We start from the raw sequence: 23,274 nt of genomic DNA on the forward strand, positions 1-23,274 counted from the left end.
CCTGGGCTCCCAGGAGCCAGGACAGTGCAGGCAGCCATGTGTGCCCATGGGGCTCGAGGAGGATGTGGGGCCTGGGGCTGCCCCGCACAAGTGGCTCGGAGCGATGGGCACCTGGCGTGGCTCCCCAGGGCAGGGAGCAGAACTGTGGCCACGCTGTTGGATCACAGCCCAGTGACCCACAGTGGGGCTGTTTGTGCAGGGGCCGCTGCCCCCTCTGCCTGGCACCGTGTGCTGGGCTCGGCTGGGGCTTGGGGAAGTGGCAGAAAGTTATTTTCTTGTTGGAATTTCTGCGAACCACCCCCAAATCACTCCAATCCTTCACCTCCCTGGGGAGTTCAGAGGCTGGGTGAGGTACCCACAGCCCCATGCCCGGGTCCCTGTGAGCTGAGGCACTGCCACAGAACAGCCCCAGAACAGGAGCACAGCATGGGCAGCGGGGTGCCACCGCGGGGCCCCCGCACCACTGCGGCTGTCACACCCACCTGCTCCCACATCAGTCACACAAACTGCTCCTTGCACCAAGTACTGATCCAATTTGTGGCTGTTTCCATAACAACCTCCCAGCGCTTTCTGGTCCTTTCTGTTGCTATATGGATGCCGAGATCCGATGTGTCAGGGATGCTGGGTCCTGGGACACAGCGACTGGGCTGAGCCATCCCAATGCTTCTTGGCTCCCAGGGGTGAAGCGCTCCGCACGTGGGAGGTCTTGGCATGCTAGACAGGATTCCCCACTTTGGAAGGGCTTTTTTCCCCACGAGAGGGATATGGTGAGGTTTGGGCCAGGAGAAGAACCCCAAGGGCAGTAGCTGATCCAAGACTCCTGGGGGTCCCTGCATGCAGCTGAGCTTTGTGCAGTCGTTGCACTGCCTGGGACACTCAATACCAGGAATGGGAACCTTGGAGTCACTGGCAGAGATGACCCTGTTTCTCCTAGCTGAGACAACATCACCCCCAGGCCTGGCTCTTGCAATGTCCTACAGCTCTCACATAGGTTTCCTGAGAGAACCCAAGCCCAAAGCTCTTCCCACACCTCCTATTTCCCTCTGTGCATGGCTCCAGCTGCTCTTGGAGCTGACCTCTGCCTCCTGTCAGAGGTCGATCCCTTGCCTCCATCCATCCGCTGCTCAGCCACCCACCCCACAGGGCCAGCGTTGGGATCCCCACCCAGCCCCAACACCCCTGGTGTGCCCAGCCCCATTGCCTCAGGGGTGCCCAGAGCTGGCACCACCTCATCCCCACCACCCCCGGGGGCTGTCCACTCACCCCTAAACCAAACAACTCCCCAGGGGCTGCCCAGCCCGAGGGTCCCCAGCCCAATCCTATCGCCCTGGGGGCTGTGCAGCCCTGGTGTCCCACACTAGTCTGAGGGTGCCCCACGATACCCCACATCCCATCTCCTCGGGCGGTGTCCAGCCCCGGAACCGCCATCCCCATCACGCAGCACTCCCCAGCCCCGATCCCCCCAGCCCATCCCCATCACGCCGGTATTCCTGAGCCCCGCGCCGCCCCCGCCCGGCCCCCGCAGCCGCCGCCATTGGGCGCCCGTTGGGCTCGGAGGGGGCGGCGGGGCGGGGGCCGGTGCCGGTGCCGCCCGGCGCGGCTCGGCTCGGCTCGCCTGGGCTCGGCGCGGCGCGGAGCGGAGCGATGCGGCCCGGCCCGGCCCGGCCCCGCGGCTCCTCCCCGCGCGGCGCGGCGGGCCCGGCGGGGGGCGGCCGGGGGGCGGCCCGGGGGCGGCGGCGCGCGGAGCCCGGGCCGGGCGGCGGCGGAGGATGGGCAACGCGCAGCGGAAGGGGCCGCGCAGCCAGCGGCGGGGCAGGATGCGCTCGGCAACAGGTACCGAACCCGCGCCCCCGCCGCCCCCGGGAGCGCCGCCGCCCCCGCGACCCCCGGCTGCGGCGGCGGGCGGGGGCGGCTCGGGCTTGCCGGCACTCCTCGCTCCCCCGTGCCGGTGGGTCGCTTGGAGGACGCGGGCAGAGGTCACCCCGGCCGAGGTTTGGCCTCCTGACGGGGACGGCGCGGGATGGGGCTGGCGCTGGGGACACCGCGGTGCCCCAGCGTGTGGGACAGGTGGCGGCTGTCCGAGCTGCTGGGAGCCAGCCCCGGGTTCCAGGGAGCCAGCCCCATGCAGTGGGGAACCAGCCCTGGGCACGGGGATCCGGCACCAAGGTGTGGGGAGCCAGCCTGGGCATGGGAATCCAGTCCCAAGGTGTGGGAAGGCAGTCCTGGGCATGGGGCTGCAGCCCAGGCAGTGGGGAGCCAGCCCTGGGGACAGGGATGGGGCCCCAAGGTGTGGGGAGCCCTGTAGTTGCTGTCCCCGGAGCTGGCCCTCCCCAGGCAGGGAGCCCAGTGCCTGTGCAGCCCCCGCAGCCCAGCTCCCTCCTCCCACACATCGCAGTGGTGGTGGGTGTCTGGGGGCTCCTGTACCACAAACAATCTCGGGGAGGCGGACAGCCCTGCAGCTCTGCAGGGAGCTTTTTGAGGGGGAGCAGAGGGAGCAGAGGACCCACTTGGAGCTGGGAGTGAGCAGTGAGGGCAGGTGCCCTCTGAGGAAGCAGGGTCAGACAAGCAGGACCTGTCTGGTCACTCCTTTGTCCCCATGTAGCTGGTCCAGGCAGTTCAGCAACCCTTGCCAGTGCTCCAACTCTTCTTCCAGCCCAGCTCCTGGGAATGCCAGAAGAGCTGGGATCTGGGGTCTGCCACATCTCCTGCCACCAGGCCCATCAGCCGTGGAGTCCTGGAGTGCAGCATGCTGGGCTCTGCTGGCCCCAGCTCCTGCTGCCCTTTCCCTGCCTGCTGGCTTGGGAGCAGGACCCAGCAGTGTGGGCAGCAGCAGGGAACTGAGCCCTGGGAGAGACCTCGGGAAGATTGCTTAGAAAATGTAGAAGAATGGGGACTGCTTGTCACAGCCCAAATGACTGTCACAGCTTAATAATCAGTGGGCAGAGAGGGTGGCAGCACAACCGCCGTCTAATTTTGCAGCCGCTGTTGTAGCGGTGGGTGCAAAGCACCGAAATGGGGCACAAGAACTCGGGGCTGCACAGGAGGTGACGAGGAGAGAGGCTGAGCTGCGGGTCAGAGTGGGTGAGAGATATGGGGCTGGTCAGCATCCATCACATCACATCATCCTTGGCTCCCCTCATGGGGCCATGGGAAGTGGGCAGTGATTGGACTGTGGGGCTCAGAGGGATCATGGAATGCTGGCCTGTTCCCTACCGGGAGGCAGTGCCAGGACCACAGGGTGCTGGCCTGCAGGTCACGGGGGATGAGGGATGCTGTGCCAGCTGCTACCCAGCACAGTGCCCTTGGCTCCCATTTGCAGGCATGGAAGATGAGCAGTGCCCAGACCATTGCTGGTCTGCTCCCTGCCTGCCTCTTCCACCTGGTGCCACTCAGGGGGAGAACTAATCACACTTCTGAATTGTCAAAGGAATTCTTGGAGCTGCAGGAAGGGCCCAAGGGGGATTGTGGGGCCAGGCCCTGGACACTGGTTCATCTCTGTCCTCAGGTCACAGTTCCCCACCAGCCTGGAGATCTCCTGGTCTCCCTGGAGAGACCTGCATGTGGCTGCTGGGGTCAGGGAAGAGTGGGATTTGGCACTGCATGGCTCAAAACTCGTCCTGGGTGTAAAGCTTGAACAAATACTTGGACACTCACAGGGCTGTTGGGACCTCAGTGCCTGGGGCATTCCTAAGCAGTTGCACACAGGCTTCCGTGCAGAGAGGTGGCAGCAGGTCCAGGCTGGAGCTTATCTGCCAAGGGGAGGGAGCTGAGGCTCCATAAGGAGCAGCCCTGTGGTGGGTGTGGGTCGCTGGTGGTGTGGGATGTTCCTGAATGAAGCCTGTGCTTGGGGAAGCATTCTTGGCTGTCCTGTAGCCCTGGCTCCCAGGAGCCTCTGTCCTCTGGGAGAAGCCAGCTCAGCTTTACAAAGCCCTGGGGCACCAGGAAAGTGTTCCCCAAGGAGCCTTTGCTCCAGGCTTTGGAAGGAGCTGAAGTGAGATGAGGCTCTGGGTGCTCTGGCAGCTCGAGGTCAGAGCCAGGGGGTTCAGAAGGGCCCCTGGTTTTGTTGGCTGTAAGGGCTGGGGGAGCTGGTGGGCAGCAGTTCAGCCGGGCTGGGGGCAGCCACAGGCTCCAGGTGCTGGTTTCCCCACAAGGAGTCTTGTGGTTACTCCATGTAGGAATGGCCATGCTCTGGGGAGAGGACAAGGCCCCACGTGCTGTGTCCCCCCAGGTCACCCACCGCTCCCAGATGGTGCTCCAGCCACAGCTGGGGGATATTTTGGTTCCATGAGCCTGTCCAGCTCGGGGAGCCCAGCCTGTCCTGGCTATAGCATCCCTCTCCAGGTGCTGCAGCAGCGATGTACGATGTATGTAGTGGGATATGCATTCCGGGGGCTGAGGGCGGGTGGATGTGGGATGGGCTGTGCAGAGTCACGGTCCCTCCACCGTCCTTCCCCGGGGAAGGAAGAGGGGCCGGGGCCAGGACAATGGGCTGTGGCGCTGACTCAAACAGTCAGTTCCTGGTCGCTTCCTCTCCCCGCTGGAGCTGGAGGCAGTGAGGACGGGGGAAGCTCAGTGCTCTCGGCCTGGCTTGAGGCAGGAGCTCCTGAGGGGCTGGAGCGAGCGGCCTCTGCCCACACTCACGGCCATGGCCAAGGTGGAGTGGCTCCTGGCACCCTGGCACCGGGCAGGTAAGGCAGGCAGTAGGGCAGGGCTGAGGCGGGCAGTGGGGGCGGTGGGGTCTGCAGGCACTGCTCACTCTGCAGGGCGGGACCCCGGGCTGGGGGCAGCTCTTGGGTGCAGACCCTCTGAAGGCCATGCAGTAGCCCCCAGGGTCAGTGCTGTCCAGCAGTATGTCTTGTGCCACCTTCCCCAGACTGACCTGAGCTGTGGAGTGTCCCTGTCCCTTTTAAATCCTTCAGCCATACCCCAGCCTAGCGGGGTGCCCTTGCTCTGACAAAGCAAGAGAAATTCAGAGACTCCCAGCCCACGTGTCCCACTGACCGATGAGTGTCAGTCCTGCAGGGACAGGTCCTGCCTGTCCTGGTGGTACTGTGCCCTCCTGGCAGCTTCCACGTGCTGCTGACTGCAGGAGGGAGGACCATGGGACCGTGGGTGGACACAAACATCACAGACACCCAGCACCCTTGCTGTTGTACTGCTCTCAGTCCTGCTGTAGCTGATTTCAGGTCTCAGGCCCCTTTGTCCCAGGGCCTCTGGCCACATTCCCCTCTCAGGCGACTTCCTCACATTGTCCCAGTCCCGCGGAGTGTAAAACCAGCTGGGCACAGGGGAAGCCATGCTTTCCTGGAAGCAGCCTCTGGAAGGAGCCTCTGGCACAGGCAGCCCACACTGGGCAGAGTGGTGAGCACTGCCTGGGCTTCCATGTGCCACCAAAAAGTCCCAGCCAGGCTGGGTACATCACTGTGGGAGGGCTGGGAGGGCTGGCACAGGGAGCCTACGGCCACCCTGTGCCCAGCAGCTCCTTTGGCCATGATTCAGCGATGTTGGGCTGCCGGGACCAGCTGGGTCTGACAGGTTGCCATGCCAGGCATCCTGAGGCTCTCAGGAAAAGTTTGTGGCTGGAGTTTTGCTGGGAAGCATGGGAGAGTGAGGGCTGCCATATGAGGAGGCTGCCAGGCTCCCAGGGAGCCACCGGAGGGCTGGGAGAGGGCTCTGGGTGCTGGTCCTACTGCCCATGGTGGAGGGCTTGGTGCAGGAATGTGGGTCCGGCCAGACTGGGGCTCCAGTGCTTGCCCCAGTGCTGCAGCTCTGGCCTGGGAGCAGTGGATCTCAGCCCTTTGTCAGGGAGCAGCCTGAGTCCACCTTGGCTGCATGGTCCCGGGCCAAGCCCTGCTGCCAGCTCAGCTGCGGGCAGTTCCCATCCCCACTTCACGGGCGAGGGGCACAGTGGGTTCCTCCTGGGCCAGGCTCACCGGCCAAATCCTGCAGCACACACAGCTCCCCTCCTGCCAAAACTCCCTGAGCAGGACCCATTGCACTGCTGGGAATGAATGTCCTTGTACACTGCAGCTCTGAGTCCGGCCGATGGACGGGGATGTTATTGACTGGTTTGCTGCTAGTGGTTTTCATAGAAACCTCACATAATCCAGCCTTCTTCCTATGAGCTGAGGCACCCCCAGAGCTGCTAAATCCGGCCTGCTGCCACCAGCAACTTCTGCAGTGCCCTTATCTCCCATCAGTACAAAAAGCAGCTGATTTCTTGTTAGACAGGGAGATTGGAAGAGCCGAAAACCTCCGGCAGATCTGGTGTGTGGGGACAGTGTTGGTTCTCAGTGCCTGTGGTCCTGCTGGGCACCTACGTGGGAGCACAGGGACGTGCTGGACCAGGGTCCTGGCATGGCCAGGCTGGGGTCTGGGGTCTGAATTCTGCACCCCTGAAAGGCTTCCTGCCCCTCTGGCATCAACCAACCAGCAAGTCAGACACCTGTGCAGGTGGCCCTGCCTTGCTGGAGGATTGAAGCTGAGCCACCAGACGTGTGACAGTGGGAGGTGTCCTGGAGAGCGTCAGATTTGGAGAGGGCACAGTCTCTTGGCTTTTCCAGTGAGAGCTCATCCAGGCACAGCGTGTGCAAGTGGCATGCAGGGCAGGTCTGCTCAGTGAGCACCTCTGCCTTGTGGCACTGGGCCTGGGGGTGTCGGCAGGATGTCACTTCAGGATTTCATTCAGACCCGGGTGGGCATCCGGCCCTGGGGCTGCCGTGCACGGACGTGGCTCCACGTCCTGCAGGGAGCTGGTCCGGCAGGTCCGGTTCGGCGGGGGGTGAGCTTGGGACAGGAGGTGTTTCTGAGGCCTCTGCCAGCTCCCTCTGTGTGCTCTTTTCGCTTCCTCTCCGCTCGCCGTGGAGCAGCATGTGCCTGGCTCATGGCACGGCGATGTCCCCGCGCCGCAGCGCGCAGTCCGACACCGAGGGCCGGCCCGGCACTCGCTTGAAGCCGGCGGCACACGGCTCCGGCCGGCGGCTCGGGTGCTGCCAGCATCGGCCTCGGCCCCCGGGTTCACTGCCCTCGCCCTCCGGCGTGCTCGGTGCTCCGGACCGGCGGCGGCTGCCGCTGTGCCTGTACCCGTTGCCATGGCTGCTCTGCTGATGGCGCATCGCCTGCTGCTGCCGTCGCATCATTCCTGACAGTGCTCCACACTGGCAGAGAGGGTCCGAGCGGCTCCAGACGCGCCCCCGGCATCCCCTGCACGTGGGGAGCGAGCCCGAGAGGGAGAAGTTTGGCAGTGAATTCAAGCGAGAGGCACCGTTTCACAGGAGCTTCAGCCTGGATTGAAACAGCTCCGATGGCTCTGTCAAATATCTCCCTGTGGATTCGGGATGCCTGGGCTGTGGGTGAGTAGGGGTGCTGGCATGGAGCAGGGGTGACTCAGGAGATGCTGAGGGGCTGGGGGTCCTGCAGGTTTGCCGTTCCTGCAGGAGAGAGTAGAGCTCAGCTCCCCTTCAAGTGCACTTCCTTGGATTCAGCCTCAGTCCCTGTGAACCCGCCGTGGCCACAACACCCCGAGCCTGGACACTGGCTCAGCAGGACTCCGAGGCTGCAGCATCTGCTGCAGCTGATGGTGCTGACTCCTGGAGCATTCCAGGCAGATGTCCTTCGGCAGGCAGGGTAGGGGAGGCTGCCTGCTTCTCTCTGCATGCCCTGGTGCCAGCAGGGAGCATGGTGAACCCCCTACCAGCCATGCCTCAGTTTCCCTCAGCAGCAAGGCTGCCCAGGCTCAGGTCTAGACTGCTGAGGTTGGTGGGATGGAGCTATCCCTCTGGCTTTGCTGTCCCAGGATGCCTTCATCTCCTGCAGGCATTCGCCACGGGGTGGGAGCCCCTCAGAGGTATTTTGTGCTCTGAGCCTGCTGCTGATAAGCATGGTAGGAGGGTCGCTGCCAAGGGCATTGGCTCAGCTCAGCTCCACTATCCTGGCCAGCCGCTGTGTCCTCTTGCCAGAAATTCCTGCTTGGAATGCCCACAGATGGGGGTGGCAGCTGGGCTTCCTTGGGCATTTACAACCCGCCGTTGTACTGAGCCTGCATCAGGCTGCTCCCAAAATGCTCCTAAATTCAGTGCAGCGGCACTGAATCGGGACTGCCAGCTCCTTACACCTCATCGCCGAGCTGCCGTGTGCCTGAGCTTGGTGTGCTACTCCCAAAACACCCTCGGAGTGGCTCCTCCCAGGGAGCCAAAGCCTCAGGGTGCTGCTCACTCTGGCACAGCGCTGTCCTTGCAGTGCAAGTTTGGGCCATCTGGATGCCAGGAGAGTGCTCAGCTCATCAGTTCTTGCCCCCAGCCCTTCTCCCCTCCTGGGGAGATGGAACCCACGATGCCTTGGTGATGCCAGCACCTTGGCAATGCCAGCAGTGCCCGCACCACAGCTCGCACCGGCTCAGGGCCACACTGTGTCACTCATAGCCCCAAACGAGCATGTGTCAGCAAAGAGGGGGAAGCTCCACAGGGGAGGACCCCCGGCACTGCGTGTTCCCCTTCTGGCCGAAGCTGCCCCGCAGCGGGCAGGGTGCTGGGCGTGGGTGCTGCCACGTTTCCGCCGCGCCCAGGGCTTTGGTGCTGTGGTTTGCCCACGTGGTCGGCGCCCGTGCTGGGTGGCAGGGGTGACTCGGCAGCAGGGCCGAGGAGCAGAGGTGAGCTCCCGTATTCTGGGCATGGCAGGAGGGGTCTGGGGAGCTGCAGGGGCTGCTCAGGATGTCCCTGAGCCCTTGGTGGGGGGTGGCTGCAGGGGGGTGTATGGGCAGAAGGTGAGGAGCATCAGCTGTGCTGAGCATCAGCTGTGCTGGGCTGCGTGAGCCAGGCAGGGGGTGCAGCAAGCCAGGGTTTGGGGTGCACCTTTGAGCTGTTCTCTGAAATGACAGGGCAGCACTGAATCCCCCACCTCGCCAAAAACAGCAGGTTGTGGGGTCTGGAGTCTGCAGAGGGGAAGGTGTGGTTTCTGCCCCTGGCACTGGGGGTTAGGTTTTTTGAGAGATGCCAAACCTTGCCCTGTGCATGGCACACACATGCGCCCCGACACCTCTTGGTTGGTATGGAAACAAGTCAAATTATTTAGAGGAGGAGGATGGGAAAAAAAAAAAAAAAAGGAAAAAAAAAACCAGTGTTAAGGACCGTTGTTATGGAAACAAATTATAAAAGTAACTAGGGTGGGGACATGGCACCTTGCTTTGGGGTGCTGGGTGTTGTGCAGGATCCATCAGCTGGGGGAAGGGTGTGCATGAGGGCACCCAGGGGCACAGGAATGTTGTAGGCAGGAGGGCAGCTGTGGCAGCATGGTACCATGGGCAGCAGGGGGGATGCTCATGATGCAGTGCAGATGAGCTGGACCACAGCTGCCTGACCAATGGGGGCAGAGGGAAATGTGGCTTGTGCTGGGGGTCCCACACCTGTTTTGGGGCCATTCCTCTTCCCAGGTATGTGGGATTGCTTCCACTGCCTCAGCTGGGGTCTGGCACGGAGCAGGCTTTGGCAGCAAGGCACTGGTGTGTTCCTGGGGCCGGGTGTTGCACTGCAGGTGGCAGAGGGGAAGTGTTTGTCACACACTGGTAATCAGAGCGTCTCAGCTGATGGGGAAGGGGACAAGACCATACAACGGAGGATGAGCTCTAAATCTCCAGGCATGAGACCCTGGTCATCCATATCCCTGTCTAAAGCTCACAGAGACCCACTCTGTGCCTGACAGGGGGTGGATCCCCTTGGAGGCAGTGTGCCAGAGGTGGCACTGCCTTGAATCCATGCTGGGTACAAACCCACATCCACTCAGAGCAGTGCAGTCAGGTCTGCAGTATTCCCATGGCAAAGCGTGTTTGTGGGAGCAGCGCTCAGCTCCCCACAGGGCCAGCTCACTGCTGAGCCCAGATCCTGCTCCCAGGGACTTTTCCACCCATCAAGGTGTTTCAGAAGGTCTGAGCAATCCTCATGGAGGTTTCCTTCCCTGGAGAGCTTTGGGGGTGTCCACGCCAGGGCAGGGTATGTGAGCCCCGAGCTGCAGTGCAGTGGAAGCAGCGGGTCCCTGGCTCCTGCCTTTCAATTGCAACTTCTGCTCCTCCACAGCCAGGATGTTGCTCCACCAGAGCATGCAGCGTTTCCTGCGCCCAGGCGCGGTTAGGCACGGGTGGCAGGGTTGGCTTCCTTCCCCAATTTCAGCCAGCTCCCGTCTTGGCAGCCCTCAGGAACAGCGTCCAACCTCCAAAGTGGTGGATGAGGGCTGGTCCCGGCAGGCAGCAGCCTGCCAGGGTGGGATGCAGCCACATCCCGGCATTCCTGGAGAGCTGGGGTGGGATGAGCATTGTGCTGGCACCGTACTACCCCACAGCAGCAGCTGCAGGGAAGCTTCCCCCACCTGCCTCTGACCCCACTCTCCCCTGCCTGCAGCCACCTCTAACCTGGACGTCGAGAGCAAGAAAGCCGCCCCCGCCAAGCTGCCATGGCAGCAGCCCGTGAACGTCTTCCTGGCAGCTGGGCGCCCACCGGGCATGGAGCAGCTGCACCAGGAGGCCCAGCTCAACCTCCAGAGCTTGCTGCAAGGTAGCAAGGAGAGGGCTGCAGTGGGCTGGGTGAGGGTGATGGGTGGGTGCTGCCCAGGCTGGGTGACCACCGTGAGACTGAGCTCATCTCACGCATGTCTGAACCATTCTTTGGACCTCACCAGGCTGCAGGAGCTGGGTCCTGGGGGTCCCTCACCGATCTCTGCTCCCAAGTCACACCTGCAGATGACAAAGCAACTGGGACCAGGATTGCCTGCTGGGGCCACTGATGGCAGTGGGGCCACCAAGGCACCCACGAGCCCCACCAGAGCACAGTTCTCACCAGGGCCTAAGGGATCTGCCACTGATCTGCTAACTGGATCAACGTGGCCAGTGGTTTTGTTTCCTTCCAGTCTCTGGCCCAGGCTGTCACGCGGCCCTGGCTCAGATGCTCCTCAGGCATCAGATGAGATCAGAAGCCCAGCCATCCCCCAGCTTGTAATCTCATTAAATCAGCCTGAGCAGCCCTGCTTTCCGCCAGTCCACAGCCACCAGCATTAATTAACTCAACAATTACAGGATGGGGATACACTGAGTTCCTGGCTGTCCCCAGTGGGGCTGTTTCCCAGTGAGACCCACCGCATCCCCTGACTGCGCCCCAGGAGGAGTGGGCCAAGCTGCTGGCATCTTTGCACTTCTTCAGTTCCCCTCCTTGGGGTCTCCCTTCCTCACCTTCTGAGCTGTGTGTCCTGAGCAGGGATGGCCAGCTAGGCTGGGGACAGCCAGAGGGGACAGTCACCATCCCTTCACATGCCCACTGCTCCAGGATCTAGCAGCAGGAGCAGAGTTCCAGGTGCTGTTTTTCTTGCAGAGGAGTATGAGGAGCAGTACACCGAGAGCAGGGTCACTGGGCAGACCTTCCGTGCTGCTGGTCACCTGCCCCCCGACACCTCCCCTGAACCATCACCTCGACCCCCACCTGCCAAGCGCCTTGAGTTCGTGCTTATGGTGAGTTCTGAGGTGGCAGGGTGGGCAGCAAGTCTCTGTTTGTGTTACACCCTTGTCCCTTTTGTGGCTGACCTGCCTTTCTCCCTGTAGCCCCCGAGCCAGCGAGCAGCTGAAGAAGAGACCAGCAGCAGCACCGTGCTCAGTGTTCGGCCTCCTGATACCTCCCTGAGCCTCCCCACCAGCCCCGACAAACAGCCCCCCTGGCCCAGGGCCTTCCCCTTGCCCCCCGTGGAGGAGAAGCAGTGGCACCAGCCCGGCTCCATCCAGACCAACATTGTCCCCATCAATGTCTCCGGTAGGTCAGCACCCCATGCCGAGGCGGGGGGACACGGGGTGCAGGCAGGGATGCGCCCCAGCAGCCATTTGGGGCAGGGGATGGGTGGTGGGAGGGGGCTGTGGCTGTGAGCTGTGTTCCTGTGGGTTAGGTGGGCACTGGGGCAGAGAGGGGACAGCAGGGCCATACTGGTGTCCATCACTCCAAGCCATGTCTCGTGCCATCTGCAGCTTTGTGCGTCTGGTCCGCTGGCCATGCTGCTGGCAGGTCTCACATCCCTGATGTAACGCCCTGCCAGCCAGGTCTGTTGTCACCTGGGCTCTCACCACACACCGTGCACCCTGCCTATCTCACCTGTCTCCCCTGTCTGTCCATCTGCTCATCCTCCTGGGGCCGCAGCTCCCAGCAGCACAGCCCTGCCCAGTCCTTGCAGACACAGGTGCCATGCTCCGGCCCAGGTCAGAGTCAGGGGCTGGTGGCTGGGTGAGGTGCCCCTTCTGAAGGGCAGAGGTGTCTCTCTGCACTTTCCCTCCATCATGGAGAGCTGTGCCAGAGCCACACTGGTCCCTCTCCATGCCTCACGTACCCATCCCCAGTCTGGCTCACCACAGTGTTGTTGCGGCCCGGCCTCACCAGCACAGACCAGTGCCTGTCACATGGCGCAGGGCTGATCTCTGTGGCTTTCCATCCATCTCACCTCCCTCTGCAGCATTCCCACCATGCCTGCATCTCCCTGGGCTCACCCACGTGGCTCACACCATCATCCTGCATCCCACACTCCCACCTGTGTCACCATCCCAGGCTGGGGACACACAGAGAACAGGGGTGACGGAGGGGGCCGAGCTCCCGGCCCAGCAGCGGCTCCCGGCACCGCGGTGTACCGCTGTTTGTTTTGGCTACAGGGCAGCACTTTGCTAGGCACGCGAGTGCTCGTCACTCCCTGTTTAACACAGAGACCGCGATGAACCCCAAGTCCACCCTGCGGCGTAGACGGACCATTATTGGATTCCCTAACCTGTCCCTGCGAGACCAAGGTGACGGCAAGAACCGCTCAGGAAGCACCCGGGCAGGGCTGGCAACCCCCAGAGCTGCCCGATGGTGGCACAGCCATCCCAGGGCTGGCAGCCAGCCCAGGCACAGATGGGCTCCCGGGGATGCCCGGACCGTGGGGAGGTGCATCATACTGACCCTGCACCCTCCCAAAGCACTGAGGTGCTGGGTTCAGTGGTGACACTGGGCTGGCCTGAGGCTGGCATGGCATCAGGGACAGTCCCCTTCGTCCTGAGTCAGGGTTCTGAGGCAACAGTCACCCAGCCTGGGCTCCAACAGCTCCCTGTGCCCACCTTCCCCATGGGCAGACCCTGTCTCAGGGTGCCATGGCAGTGAGGCACACACCTGGCCAGGTGTTTGCTGGGGCTGGCAAGCTGGCCATGCCATGTGAGAGTGCCTGGAGTGCATGTGAGAGTGCCTGGAGTGCTTCCAGGCTGGCACTGGACCTTTTGGGAGCAGCACCTGTGGCTCAGGTGCTCTGTCCTGCTGTAGGTGTAGAGAAATCAGAGCCAGCCTCTCTCTGGAGGCAGGTAGAGACAGGGCAAGAAGCCATGGCACCAGCTGCTCCAAGATAGTTTTCATGGGGTACGAGGAAGGTTTCTCCCCATGACAGTGGCCAGACCATCAGCAGGATGGTCATGGCTCCTTCTTGGAGTCAGTCAGACCTCAGCTCACCACTTCAGCATCCCTGTCTGCTGGGGGGTGTTCAGAGTGTGGCTGCTGGCTCTTGTGATGGGGTGGCACTGTAAGCCACCATGTCCCTCCCTGTCCCAGCTGGCAATGCCTGACCTGGCTCCTTCTGAACCCCATCTGTGTCCCCACCATGGAGCAGTACCAGGGCAACACTTTGGTTGCCATGCGACTGATGTCCCCATGGGCAGAGCCTCCTGCCACGGCTGCTTATTTGTCCATGGCACATTCCAGCCAAGAGATCCACATTTTATGCCTGGGCAGAGGTGCAGCCTCAAGACTGGCCACGGGCTGGGACAGCATGCGGAGCAGGGCCATGTCCCTGTGAGGGAGGCAGGAAGGTGCTCACCAGGCTGTGTCTCTCCCTGCAGGCAGCGCCAACGGCCCCACATCCAGCACACACGCGCCCATCAGTGAGTCACTGTCCTGCAGCTTTGTGCCTGAAACCACGAGCAGGGGGACGACGCCGCAGGAGATCAGCCCTCGTCCGCCCCTCTCAGCCCCACTGAGGAAGACCTTCAGTGACCTCGGGGCCCGCTGCTGCCAGCCACCTGCTGCCATGGATGGGGCAGCCAACCCCTGTGCCAGTGCCTGCAATGGGACACAGGGCACCCCTTTTTCCCCGCCCTGGAGCCCCCTGGGTTATGGGAGCCCCCCCAGCCTCACCACTGGCCCAGGCAAGGGGCCCACCTGCACCTCGCCGGGCGGCTTCATCCCATCGCCCAGCCCAGGTTCACCCGCCGCCTCCACCTCCTTCTTCATCACCACAGAAGAGCGCATGGGCAGCAACGGGCCCAGCTTTTTCTCCGGCCCAGTGCCTGCTTCCCCCCCTAGCTCCGAGTGCATCCAGGGAGCCAAGGGGAATTTCTTGCCGGGCAGCCGAGAGGAGCTGGAGCCAGCGGCAGGGCCAGCGCAGCTGGAGGTGGAGCGGGCAGGGTGCCGGTTCCGGGAGCGGTCACTGTCAGTGCCCACGGACTCGGGGTCCCTCTGCTCCGTGGACATCGCATACGCCGAGACCCGGCGGGGCAGCGCCAACTATGCCCTGGGCTACCCCAGCGCCAGCTCCGAGGGCAGCACCAGCACCGACAACATCTCCCTGGGGCTGGAGCCTGAGGGGCAGCGGCGGCGGCGCTCCAAGAGCATCTCCCTGAAGAAGGCCAAGAAGAAGCCCTCGCCACCCACACGCAGCGTCTCGCTGATCAAAGAGGGGCAGGACGGTGACGTGGGGCTCAGTGCGGCACTGCCCAAGGACCATCGGCCCAAGAGCCTGTGCATCCCACCAGAGCTCCAGGGTCACCGGCTGGTGCACGCCGACCCCCAGGGGAGTGCAGGCAGGGAGCCCAACAGCACAGCTGCCCCCCACCAGTGGCATCTCACGGACTGGAGGGCCAGCAGTGATCACTACCAGTCCCTCTCTGGCTCAAGCACAACCACAGGGACCACGGCTGTTGAATGTGCCAAGACACAGGGCAGCTCTGAGTCCCTCGTGTCCCCTTCAGTCTCCAGGGCCACGACGCCCTCCCAGCTCTCTGCCGAGGCAGACCTCAAGACCTCCTCGCCAGGCAGGCCCACGGGGCTGATGTCCCCCTCCAGTGGGTACTCCAGTCAGTCAGAGACCCCAACCCCCACCGTACCCACCTCCACCATCCTCGGGCACTCCCCGCACCAGGTGCGTGTGAGGCCACTGGTTCCCGAGAGGAAATCCTCTCTGCCCCCAATATCCCCCATGGAGAGGAGCCCCAAGGGCAGGCTGTCCTTCGACCTCCCACTGACTCCACCCGCCCACCTCGACCTCTCAGGGCTGAAGATCTCCCTGAAAGGGAAGACGAAGGTCAGCCGGCACCACTCTGACTCCACCTTTGGCACCAAGCTGGCCCAGAAGACGAGTCCCATCACACCCATCATGCCCGTGGTGACACAGTCCGACCTGCGCTCTGTCCGCCTCCGCTCCATCAGCCGCTCAGAGCCGGAGGACAACGCTGATGGCCCAGAGCACACAGAGGAGCCAGCCCACGTCCCCTGCCCAGGGCCGGAGAGGAAAGTGAAGCCACCTGTGGCAGAGAAGCCACCACTGGCCAGGCGCCCCCCCTGCATCCTGCCCAAGCCCCCAGTTCTGCGGGAGGAGGGTCCCCTGTCCCCCAAGTCCCCACCAGGCACTACTGCCAAGGAGAAGGGGCTGGCACAGGACGCCTTCGTGGTGCTGCGGAGAGGGGAGCTGAGGAGGGGTCTGGGGGAGCCCCACTTGTCTCTGACCCCAGCGGGGCCCCGGCGGCTCTCGCAGGGCAGCCTGGACGAGCTGCGGCCGGAGCGGAGCGGTGCCGAGGGGGAGCGCAGGAAGGCCAAGGTGCCCCCGCCAGTGCCCAAAAAGCCCAGCGTGCTGTACCTGCCGCTCATCCCAGCCCCGGCACAGCTGGGAGCTGCTGTGGGGGACCTGCCACCCACCCCCAGCCCCATCATCACCCTGGACACTGACCCCACCTGCTGCGACCCTGACGCTGAGGATCTGCCATCCCCCGAGGCTGGGGGCACCACGCCTGCCAGCGAGCCTGCCAGCGAGCCTGCCTCAGAGCAAGGTGAGGGTCTCTCCACCCCTGTGGTGGGATCACCCCAGGGATAGGGGTTCCCTGTGCTGTGCAGGGGATTCACTGCTGTCGTCTCCCTGCCCACAGGCAGCTCAGCAGAAGCCGGCACGGAGGAGAAGAGCTTTGCCAGCGACAAGACGGCCGAGTCCATCGTGGAGGAGGACGATGAGGTGTTCACAACGTCCCGCACTACGGAGGATCTCTTCACAGTGATTCACAGGTAAGGCTGGTGCATGCACTGGAGAGGACAGCCCACTGTCACAACTCTGGGTGTAGTGTCCCTCCACCATGATCCCTCCATTTTCCATACTGGGGCCAATGTTTTTCCTTGGGGACAGCCTGGTTGCTGCTACCTTGAGCAGAGTGCAACCAGCAGGGAGGGTCCAGATTAGTCCTACTGGCCAGGAGAATCACCCGCCATGCTCATGTTGTCACCTTGCCCCAGCAGAGCAGGCTGGGCACTACCATGACCCTCACTCCCTCACTCTGGGACCTCACCCCAGCCCCAGACTGCTTCCACCCGTGTCCCTTTGGTGCCTAGGTCGAAGAGGAAGGTCTTGGGGCGAAAAGAGCCTGGTGACACCTTCAGCAGCCGACCCACCTCCCATTCACCTGTAAAGACTTCAGGCTCCCCAACTGGAGAGTCTCTGGCAGCAGTAAGCAGCAGTGGAAAGTCTTCCAGCAGGAATGAGGATTTTAAAGCCCTGCTCCAGAAGAAGAGCAGCAAAACAAGCCCCGGTACTCGGCCATCTGCCGCTGAACTGCTCAAGACCACGAACCCGCTGGCCCGGAGGGTCATCACAGAGTTTGCCCCTGAGCTGGATGGTGCAAACAGCCCCAAAAGCCAGCCCTGACCACACAGGAGCCCCTCCAGCCGGAGGGGTGGCAATGGCTGCAGAGGGAGCGCTGCTGCAAAGGGCTGTCCTGGCTGCTGGGGAGCCCCTGTATCCTGCTGGGGGGTTCTTCTGCTTTTGTTCCTTACTTGGAGAGCTGCTGGCAGAGAGGCAGTGGCTGGAGCCCAAGCTCTCATGACTCTGGGCCCTTCCCATGAGGGAAGTGGCTGGAACTGGCCCTGGCTGAGCCAGCTCCTGGGATTGAAGGCACCTGCCCAGGAAGCAGAACAGGATCACAGCCCCTGGTGTTGCCCCGTGCCCACAGCAAAGCAGTTTGAGACTCTTTGGTCCCTTTGGCATGTGGTACTTTAAACAGATTTTCTAATGCACAGTGGTGGTGATGTTTGATTCTCTTCCCTTTGACACTGTACCTTGAGTTTCCCATGCAGAGATCCCCTGGTTAAATTCAGCTGGACACACAGATGCACTTTGGGAAGACACCAGGGGTTCGGCTGGATCTGCGGTTGCTTTTGAAGAGTCACAGGAGGTTCCCTGTCATTGCCCTGAGCATCCTCCCTGTCACACAGGGAACTGGCACCCGGCGTCCGCAGCCAGCGCCACCACCTCAAGCCAAACCCCCACCCCTTGAAAGCCCCCAAAATGCTGCATTTTGGAGCTCCTCAGCTCTCAGTCCAAAAACAAACCCTGGGGTCACCTCCACTGCCAGTCCCCCTGGCCTCGCTGCACAGGGGGACTGGCAGCCACCCCACCCCCTGCCAGCCCCCACGCCGGGGGTCCTGCACCCAGCTGCCAACTGGGGCAATGAGGGTGCTGTGCCATGGGAAGGAATCTGATCCCCAGCTCTGCCTCCTGCGTCTCCACAACAGACCCTGCGACAACTTCTGCTGCCCTGGCCACCGGAGGTCCTGAGATGCTACCAAGATGGTGGCTGGAATGCAGATGGACATCACCTGAGCCACCTCCCTGGTGATTCCTGGGTCCCCCCAGGGTTGCCCACCACTCACCTGTGCCCACTGGCCACCAGGGAGCTGAGCAAGGCCGAGTGGGACACATCCATCAGGGTATGTGCACGGGGCCATGGAAGAGGGTTTGCACATCCCTGGATGGGATTTGTCCCCCTCACCCCCAGCTGCCTCTTCCTGGCCTGGCTCCAGCAGGGGAGCCAGCAGCCAGTAACAGAGGCTGTGGTGTGGGGCTCGGGGCAGGGCAGGGAGGAAACATGAGCTCCAAGCAGGAGGACGGCCGCACACCCAGAGAAACAGGAAGGGCCAGCCATGTCTGACAAGGAAACAGGGTGTTTAGGGAAATTTCTGCCTGATTTCTTGATGTATTTCCACACACTCCAGCCTCCTGTGCTGGGGGGAGCAGTACAGTGGGTCCAGGCAGCAGCAGAGCACCACAGCAATGCTTCAGCTGCCCCTCTGATGGGCATGGGCTGCTCTAGGGGGTCTCTGCCCCACCAGGAGCTCTGCATCCCTGGGGAACACAGCCTGGGCAAACACTTCCCCATCCTTGCCACCGCCCTGGATCTGATTCCACTGAGGCTCCAGTTGGTTCCCCTCTCCTCCCTCCTGGTATTCACCCATCTCTCTCTTTCCTCTCCCAGGGCTGCAAATTTAAGCCTGTAATTAAGAGCCAGGCTGAGAAACTCAGGAAAAAACCCACTAAAAAAGCTCTAATGAATGTCCACATTTCACCCCCATCCCGTGGCCCCAGCCAGTGGCAGGGTGCTGGCTCGGGATGGGGCCAGGGCACAGCTTGGGAAGCTCTGGGGACAGGTACATTTTGCACATGACTGCTCAGGAAACCAGGGACAGAGTCGGCAAAGTGGGCTGGGGGCAAGTACAGGGCAGGGACCTCCCTGCAACACCCCCAGCACCACTGGCAGCTGGAGTGGCCAGTGCTGCTGGGGTGAAATGTCCAAGTGGGCCAGAGGCCATCTGTGAGACAGAGATTTGCTGTGGGATGGAGATCGGCTGTGTGATGGAGATTGGCCATGGGATGAAGGTCCTAATTTCCCTGGTTGGAGGAACATGCTCTTCCTGGGGCTCTTCCTGGCTGAGTGCTCGTCTCTGGCCGCTCACTCCCTGCTCCCTCTGGCTGTGGCTATTCCGCTGGGAAGGCAGTGGGTTCCTGGGAAGAGTGCGGCTGGCAGGACAGCCCTGCTCCAAGGTGGGGGCCGCCAAGGTGCCAACTACGGAATGTTGTACTTTTTATCTCGCCAGCTTGGTAAAGTGCTCCCTGCTGCCCGCCTGTGCCTGTGCTTCTTTGGGCTGCCGGGGCTGGGGAGGTGGGCACCCCTGACACCCCTGGGTGACTGGAGGGGAACCGGCCCCCTTAGCTGGGGCCTTTCACAGCATCCTGTGTCCCCAGCGGCACAATCCTGTCTCCAGTGACACACTCCTGTGTCCCCAGTGACACACTCCTGTGTCCCCAGCGGCACAATCCTGTGTCCCCAGTGGCACATTCCTGTGTCCCCAGCGGCACACTCCTGTGTCCCCAGTGACACACTCCTGTGTCCCCAGCAGCTCCGGGGCGCGCAGGGACACCGCGAGGTGTCAGGGACAGCCCAGGCTGGGCACTGCGGACACACCGGAGCGGGGGCCGGGGGTGGTGTGAGGGTCTGCGGATGGACGTGGCATCCCGGGGGCAGGCGGGATGGATGAGAGGGACAGAGCAGCCGGGGGGGACTGCTGGGGCCAGCCCCGTGCTGGGGAGAGCCCCGGGCCCTGGGTGCAGGGGAAGTGGGGAAGCGTGGGCTGGAGCTGGGCTTGGAGTGCTGGCACAGGTGAGATGGATGAGGGCGGCAGCCCCGAGTGCCGGGGACAGCTCCGAGTGCCGGGGACAGCCCCGAGTGCCGGGGACAGCCCCGAGTGCCGGGGACAGCCCCAAGTGCCGGGGACAGCTTCGAGAGCCGGGGAATGACCTGAGTGCGGGAGACAGCCCTGAGTACCAGGGAGAGCCCTGGGCGAGTGCTGGGTACCGCCGTGGATGCCGAACGCAGCCCTGTGTGTCGCGTGGCTCCAGCCCCGTCCGAGCGGGCACAACCCCATGTCCCGCGGCCCCGTGTCCACCAGCCCCGTGTCCACCAGCCCCGTGTCCCGCAGCCCGTGCCCCACAGCCCCGTGTCCATCAGCCCCGCGTCCATCAGCCCCGCGTCCATCAGCCCCGCGTCCACCAGCCCCGTGTCCCACAGCCCCGTGTCCATCAGCCCCGTGTCCCGCAGCCTCGTGTCCACCAACCCCGTGTCCCACAGCCCCGTGTCCCGCAGCCCCGTGTCCATCAGCCCCGTGTCCATCAGCCCCGTGTCCCGCAGCCCCGTGTCCACCAGCCCCGTGTCCACCAGCCCCGTGTCCCGCGGCCCGTGTCCATCAGCCCCGTGTCCCGCAGCCCCGTGTCCCGCAGCCCCGTGTCCACCAGCCCCGTGTCCACCAGCCCCGTGTCCCGCGGCCCGTGTCCATCAGCCCCGTGTCCCGCAGCCCCGTGTCCCGCAGCCCCGTGTCCACCAGCCCCGTGTCCCGCGGCCCGTGTCCATCAGCCCCGTGTCCCGCAGCCCCGTGTCCCGCAGCCCCGTGTCCATCAGCCCCGTGTCCATCAGCCCCGTGTCCCGCGGCCCGTGTCCATCAGCCCCGTGTCCCGCAGCCCCGTGTCCATCAGCCCCGTGTCCATCAGCCCCGTGTCCCGCAGCCCCGTGTCCACCAGCCCCGTGTCCCGCAGCCCCGCGTCCCGCAGCCCCGTGTCCATCAGCCCCGTGTCCACCAGCCCCGTGTCCCGCAGCCCCGTGTCCATCAGCCCAATGTCCCGCAGCCCCGTGTCCCGTGTCCATCAGCCCCGTGTCCCGCAGCCCCGTGTCCCGTGTCCCAGCCCCGCGCGGCGGCTCCGTGCCGGCGCAGCGCGGGCAGCCGGCGGCCCGGGGCGGGGCAGGGGCGGCCCCGCCCGCCGCGGAGCGAGCAGCGCGGGGGCTCACCGCGGCAAGATGGCGCCCAAAGGGAAAGGCGGCGGCAAAGCCGGCAAGGGTGAGCGGGGCTGGGCGGCACCACCGGCCGGGAGGGGGCTCGGGGGCGGTGGGGGCCGAGCCGGTCTCAGAACCGGGCAGGGCCGGCGGGGAGCGGGCCGGTGTCAGGGTGCTCGGTTCACAGGTGGCGACGGCGGCAGCAGCAGCGAGGGCAAAGCACAGGGCCCGAAGGGAGGCGGCAGCGCCGTCAAGGTGAGCGCGGGGGGCGGCGGGGAGCGGCGGGGGGCGGCGGGGAGCGGCGGGGAGCGCGCTCTCCGCCCCGGCACCTGCCGGCTCGTCCCGCCCGCCGGCCCCGCTCGCCACAGCCCCGCTGCCGCCCCGCCAGGTTCGGCACATCCTGTGCGAGAAGCACGGCCGCGCCATGGAGGCCATGGAGAAGCTGAAGTCCGGACAGCGCTTTAGCGAGGTGGCGGCACAGTACAGCGAGGACAAGGCCAGGCAAGGGGTGAGTGAGTGCTGCACCCGGGACCGGGCAGCGGCTGCGGGAGCCTGGATCCTGCTGGATGCTGGCCCACGGCCTCATCACACACCCTCCCTGCTCTGAGTCTCAGAGCTTAACCCTGGCCGTCCCTTGCTGCAGGGAGACCTGGGCTGGATGACCAGAGGCTCCATGGTGGGACCATTCCAGGAGGCAGCATTTGCCCTGCCTGTGAGCAGCATGGACAAGCCCGTGTACACGGACCCTCCCGTCAAGACCAAGTTTGGATACCACATTATCATGGTGGAAGGCAGAAAATAAAATGTGAATGACCACGATGACCTTGTTGACTGCTTGAATCCTGAGTCCCAGACACCTTGGCCTTGGAGCAAGTTGGGCACAACCAGCAACGTGCCTGGAGGCAGCTGGCTGTCCCTGCCACTGTGCTAGCAGAGCAGGGCCCTGCCTGGAGAGGTAAAATGTCCCTGGGAGGGGTAAAACAAGAGCAGATGTTGAAGTTTCTGTTGCCTGGCAGGCCAGCCTCTTGTTTCTTCACATTATCTGTGGAGATAATGGCCTGTCAGCGGAATGAGGTGCCCAGATTTTTATCTGCAAACAGAAATAATGCAGCAAGGGACAGAGGAGGCCCCAGGGCTTGGTCTCCATCTTCCACAGGAGGATGCAGACAGCTCCCATGGTGCAGTCTGTGCTCCAGGGCTGCAGGACCGTCCCTTCAGTGGCGGGTGGGTAACACTGGAGCTGGGTCAGGCCAGGCAGGGAAGGGAGCGGGGGGCAGGAGGGGAGGAAGAGCTCTCCTGAGCACAGACCCATCTCTTCCTACAGCTCCACCTTGCCCACTCAAAGATGGGGGAAGAAACTGGATAACTCAGGTCTGAATAAGAAAAAAAGCCACTAAATGCTTGTGTGGCACCTCCTGCACTCCATTGTGCTCTGGGAAGTGCAAGGGAAGCAGCCCAGCAAGATTCCTGCCATCTCAGGAATCCAGCCCAGAGCCATGATCCCCTTGCTGCCCACAGAGTTCCTGAACAAGCCAAGCTCCAGCAACAAGCACCAGCTGTGTTTACAGGTGAGCACCACACACAGAGCTCAGAGATGTGGAAGAAATATCAAAGAAGAAAAGGTGCTTCTCTTCCCTCCCTTTTCAGGGTGTTGGTTTTGCTGAATGAATGGCCTGCAGTGGAGGGCCTGGTCTGGGCAGACAGACTGCCCAGAGCAGGCACTGCCCCATGGAATGGTGCTGTGTTAATAAACCACTTGTTTCCAGGCTACCAGAGCTCTGTTCTTTCTTTTGGCAAAAACACTTTTGACACAACTGCACCAGCAGAATTTGCCATGTTTGCTGTGGTTCCAAATACAAAGAGCTCCTCTCCCAGACTGCACAGCTCAGCCAGGTGTGGCGTTGCAGAAGGCAATGCCATGGCACGAGGAAACATCCATATCTGCTGCTGCGCTGTTACCAGGTGAGACTGGCAGGAGTCAGTCCCAGACTGAGGCTGTGTTGGTGAGGGGCAATCACTCAAAGCCAGAACCAGGAGCTTTTGAGCTGCTGGTTTGTGGGATTGAGGCACTCTCAGCCAGTTTGCTGACAACACTGAGCTGTGTGGTGTGGTCACACACTGGAAAGGATGGATCCAGAGGGACCTGGACAGGCTGCAGAGGTGGGACCATGTGAAAAGTACCATGGTTCTACACCTGGGTCAGGGCATTCTCAGGCACAGATGAAGAAGGAGCAGAGAAGGGATTGGAGGTGATGGTTAATAAAAAACTCGTGAAAAACCATGATCCAGCAGTGAGCATTCCCAGCCCAGAAACCCCCTATGTTCTGGCCTGCATCCAAAGGAACATGGGCAGCAGGTGAGGGAGGGGATTCTCTCCCACTGCT

At 63.0% G+C, this 23,274-nt stretch overlaps 2 protein-coding genes across 6 annotated transcripts; both read left to right on the forward strand.

The window, feature by feature from the left end:
* Window positions 1-1,726: 1,726 nt before the first annotated feature.
* Window positions 1,727-19,187, forward strand: NHSL2 (NHS like 2). Of its 5 annotated transcripts, none has more exons than XM_021547747.2 (8): window positions 1,727-1,833; window positions 10,389-10,541; window positions 11,352-11,488; window positions 11,579-11,783; window positions 12,665-12,796; window positions 13,874-16,075; window positions 16,172-16,304; window positions 16,626-19,187. In XM_021547747.2, exons 1-8 carry the CDS (start codon window positions 1,770-1,772, stop codon window positions 16,936-16,938), a joined length of 3,339 nt encoding a protein of 1,112 aa, XP_021403422.2. In that variant the 5' UTR covers window positions 1,727-1,769; the 3' UTR covers window positions 16,939-19,187. The 5 variants fall into 5 exon arrangements, with proteins under 5 accessions (XP_021403422.2, XP_021403425.2, XP_021403424.2 ...); XM_021547750.2 differs by having other exon boundaries at window positions 12,716-12,796; XM_021547749.2 differs by lacking the exon at window positions 1,727-1,833 and adding an exon at window positions 4,559-4,688.
* A 1,668-nt stretch (window positions 19,188-20,855) lies between these two features.
* On the forward strand, window positions 20,856-21,709 carry PIN4 (peptidylprolyl cis/trans isomerase, NIMA-interacting 4). The gene is made up of 4 exons (XM_021547752.3): window positions 20,856-20,954; window positions 21,078-21,145; window positions 21,279-21,398; window positions 21,534-21,709. The coding sequence occupies exons 1-4, from the start codon at window positions 20,915-20,917 to the stop codon at window positions 21,690-21,692; spliced, it is 387 nt and encodes a 128-aa protein (XP_021403427.2). The 5' UTR covers window positions 20,856-20,914; the 3' UTR covers window positions 21,693-21,709.
* Window positions 21,710-23,274: the final 1,565 nt, after the last annotated feature.

Source organism: Lonchura striata, chromosome 14 (genome assembly GCF_046129695.1).
Source record: "Lonchura striata isolate bLonStr1 chromosome 14, bLonStr1.mat, whole genome shotgun sequence".
NCBI lineage: Eukaryota > Metazoa > Chordata > Aves > Passeriformes > Estrildidae > Lonchura > Lonchura striata.

What these genes read in the sequence shown, in the direction of transcription:
- PIN4 (XM_021547752.3), top strand. Translation starts at nt 20,915, where the DNA reads ATGGCGCCCAAAGGGAAAGGCGGCGGCAAAGCCGGCAAGG. An exon ending in GAGGCGGCAGCGCCGTCAAG is followed by an intron (nt 21,146 to 21,278) that starts GTGAGCGCGGGG and finishes CCGCCCCGCCAG; the next exon opens with GTTCGGCACATCCTGTGCGA. An exon ending in AGGACAAGGCCAGGCAAGGG is followed by an intron (nt 21,399 to 21,533) that starts GTGAGTGAGTGC and finishes CCCTTGCTGCAG; the next exon opens with GGAGACCTGGGCTGGATGAC.
- NHSL2 (XM_021547747.2), top strand. Translation starts at nt 1,770, where the DNA reads ATGGGCAACGCGCAGCGGAAGGGGCCGCGCAGCCAGCGGCGGGGCAGG. An exon ending in TGTCCCCATCAATGTCTCCG is followed by an intron (nt 11,784 to 12,664) that starts GTAGGTCAGCAC and finishes TTTTGGCTACAG; the next exon opens with GGCAGCACTTTGCTAGGCAC. An exon ending in CTCTTCACAGTGATTCACAG is followed by an intron (nt 16,305 to 16,625) that starts GTAAGGCTGGTG and finishes TTTGGTGCCTAG; the next exon opens with GTCGAAGAGGAAGGTCTTGG.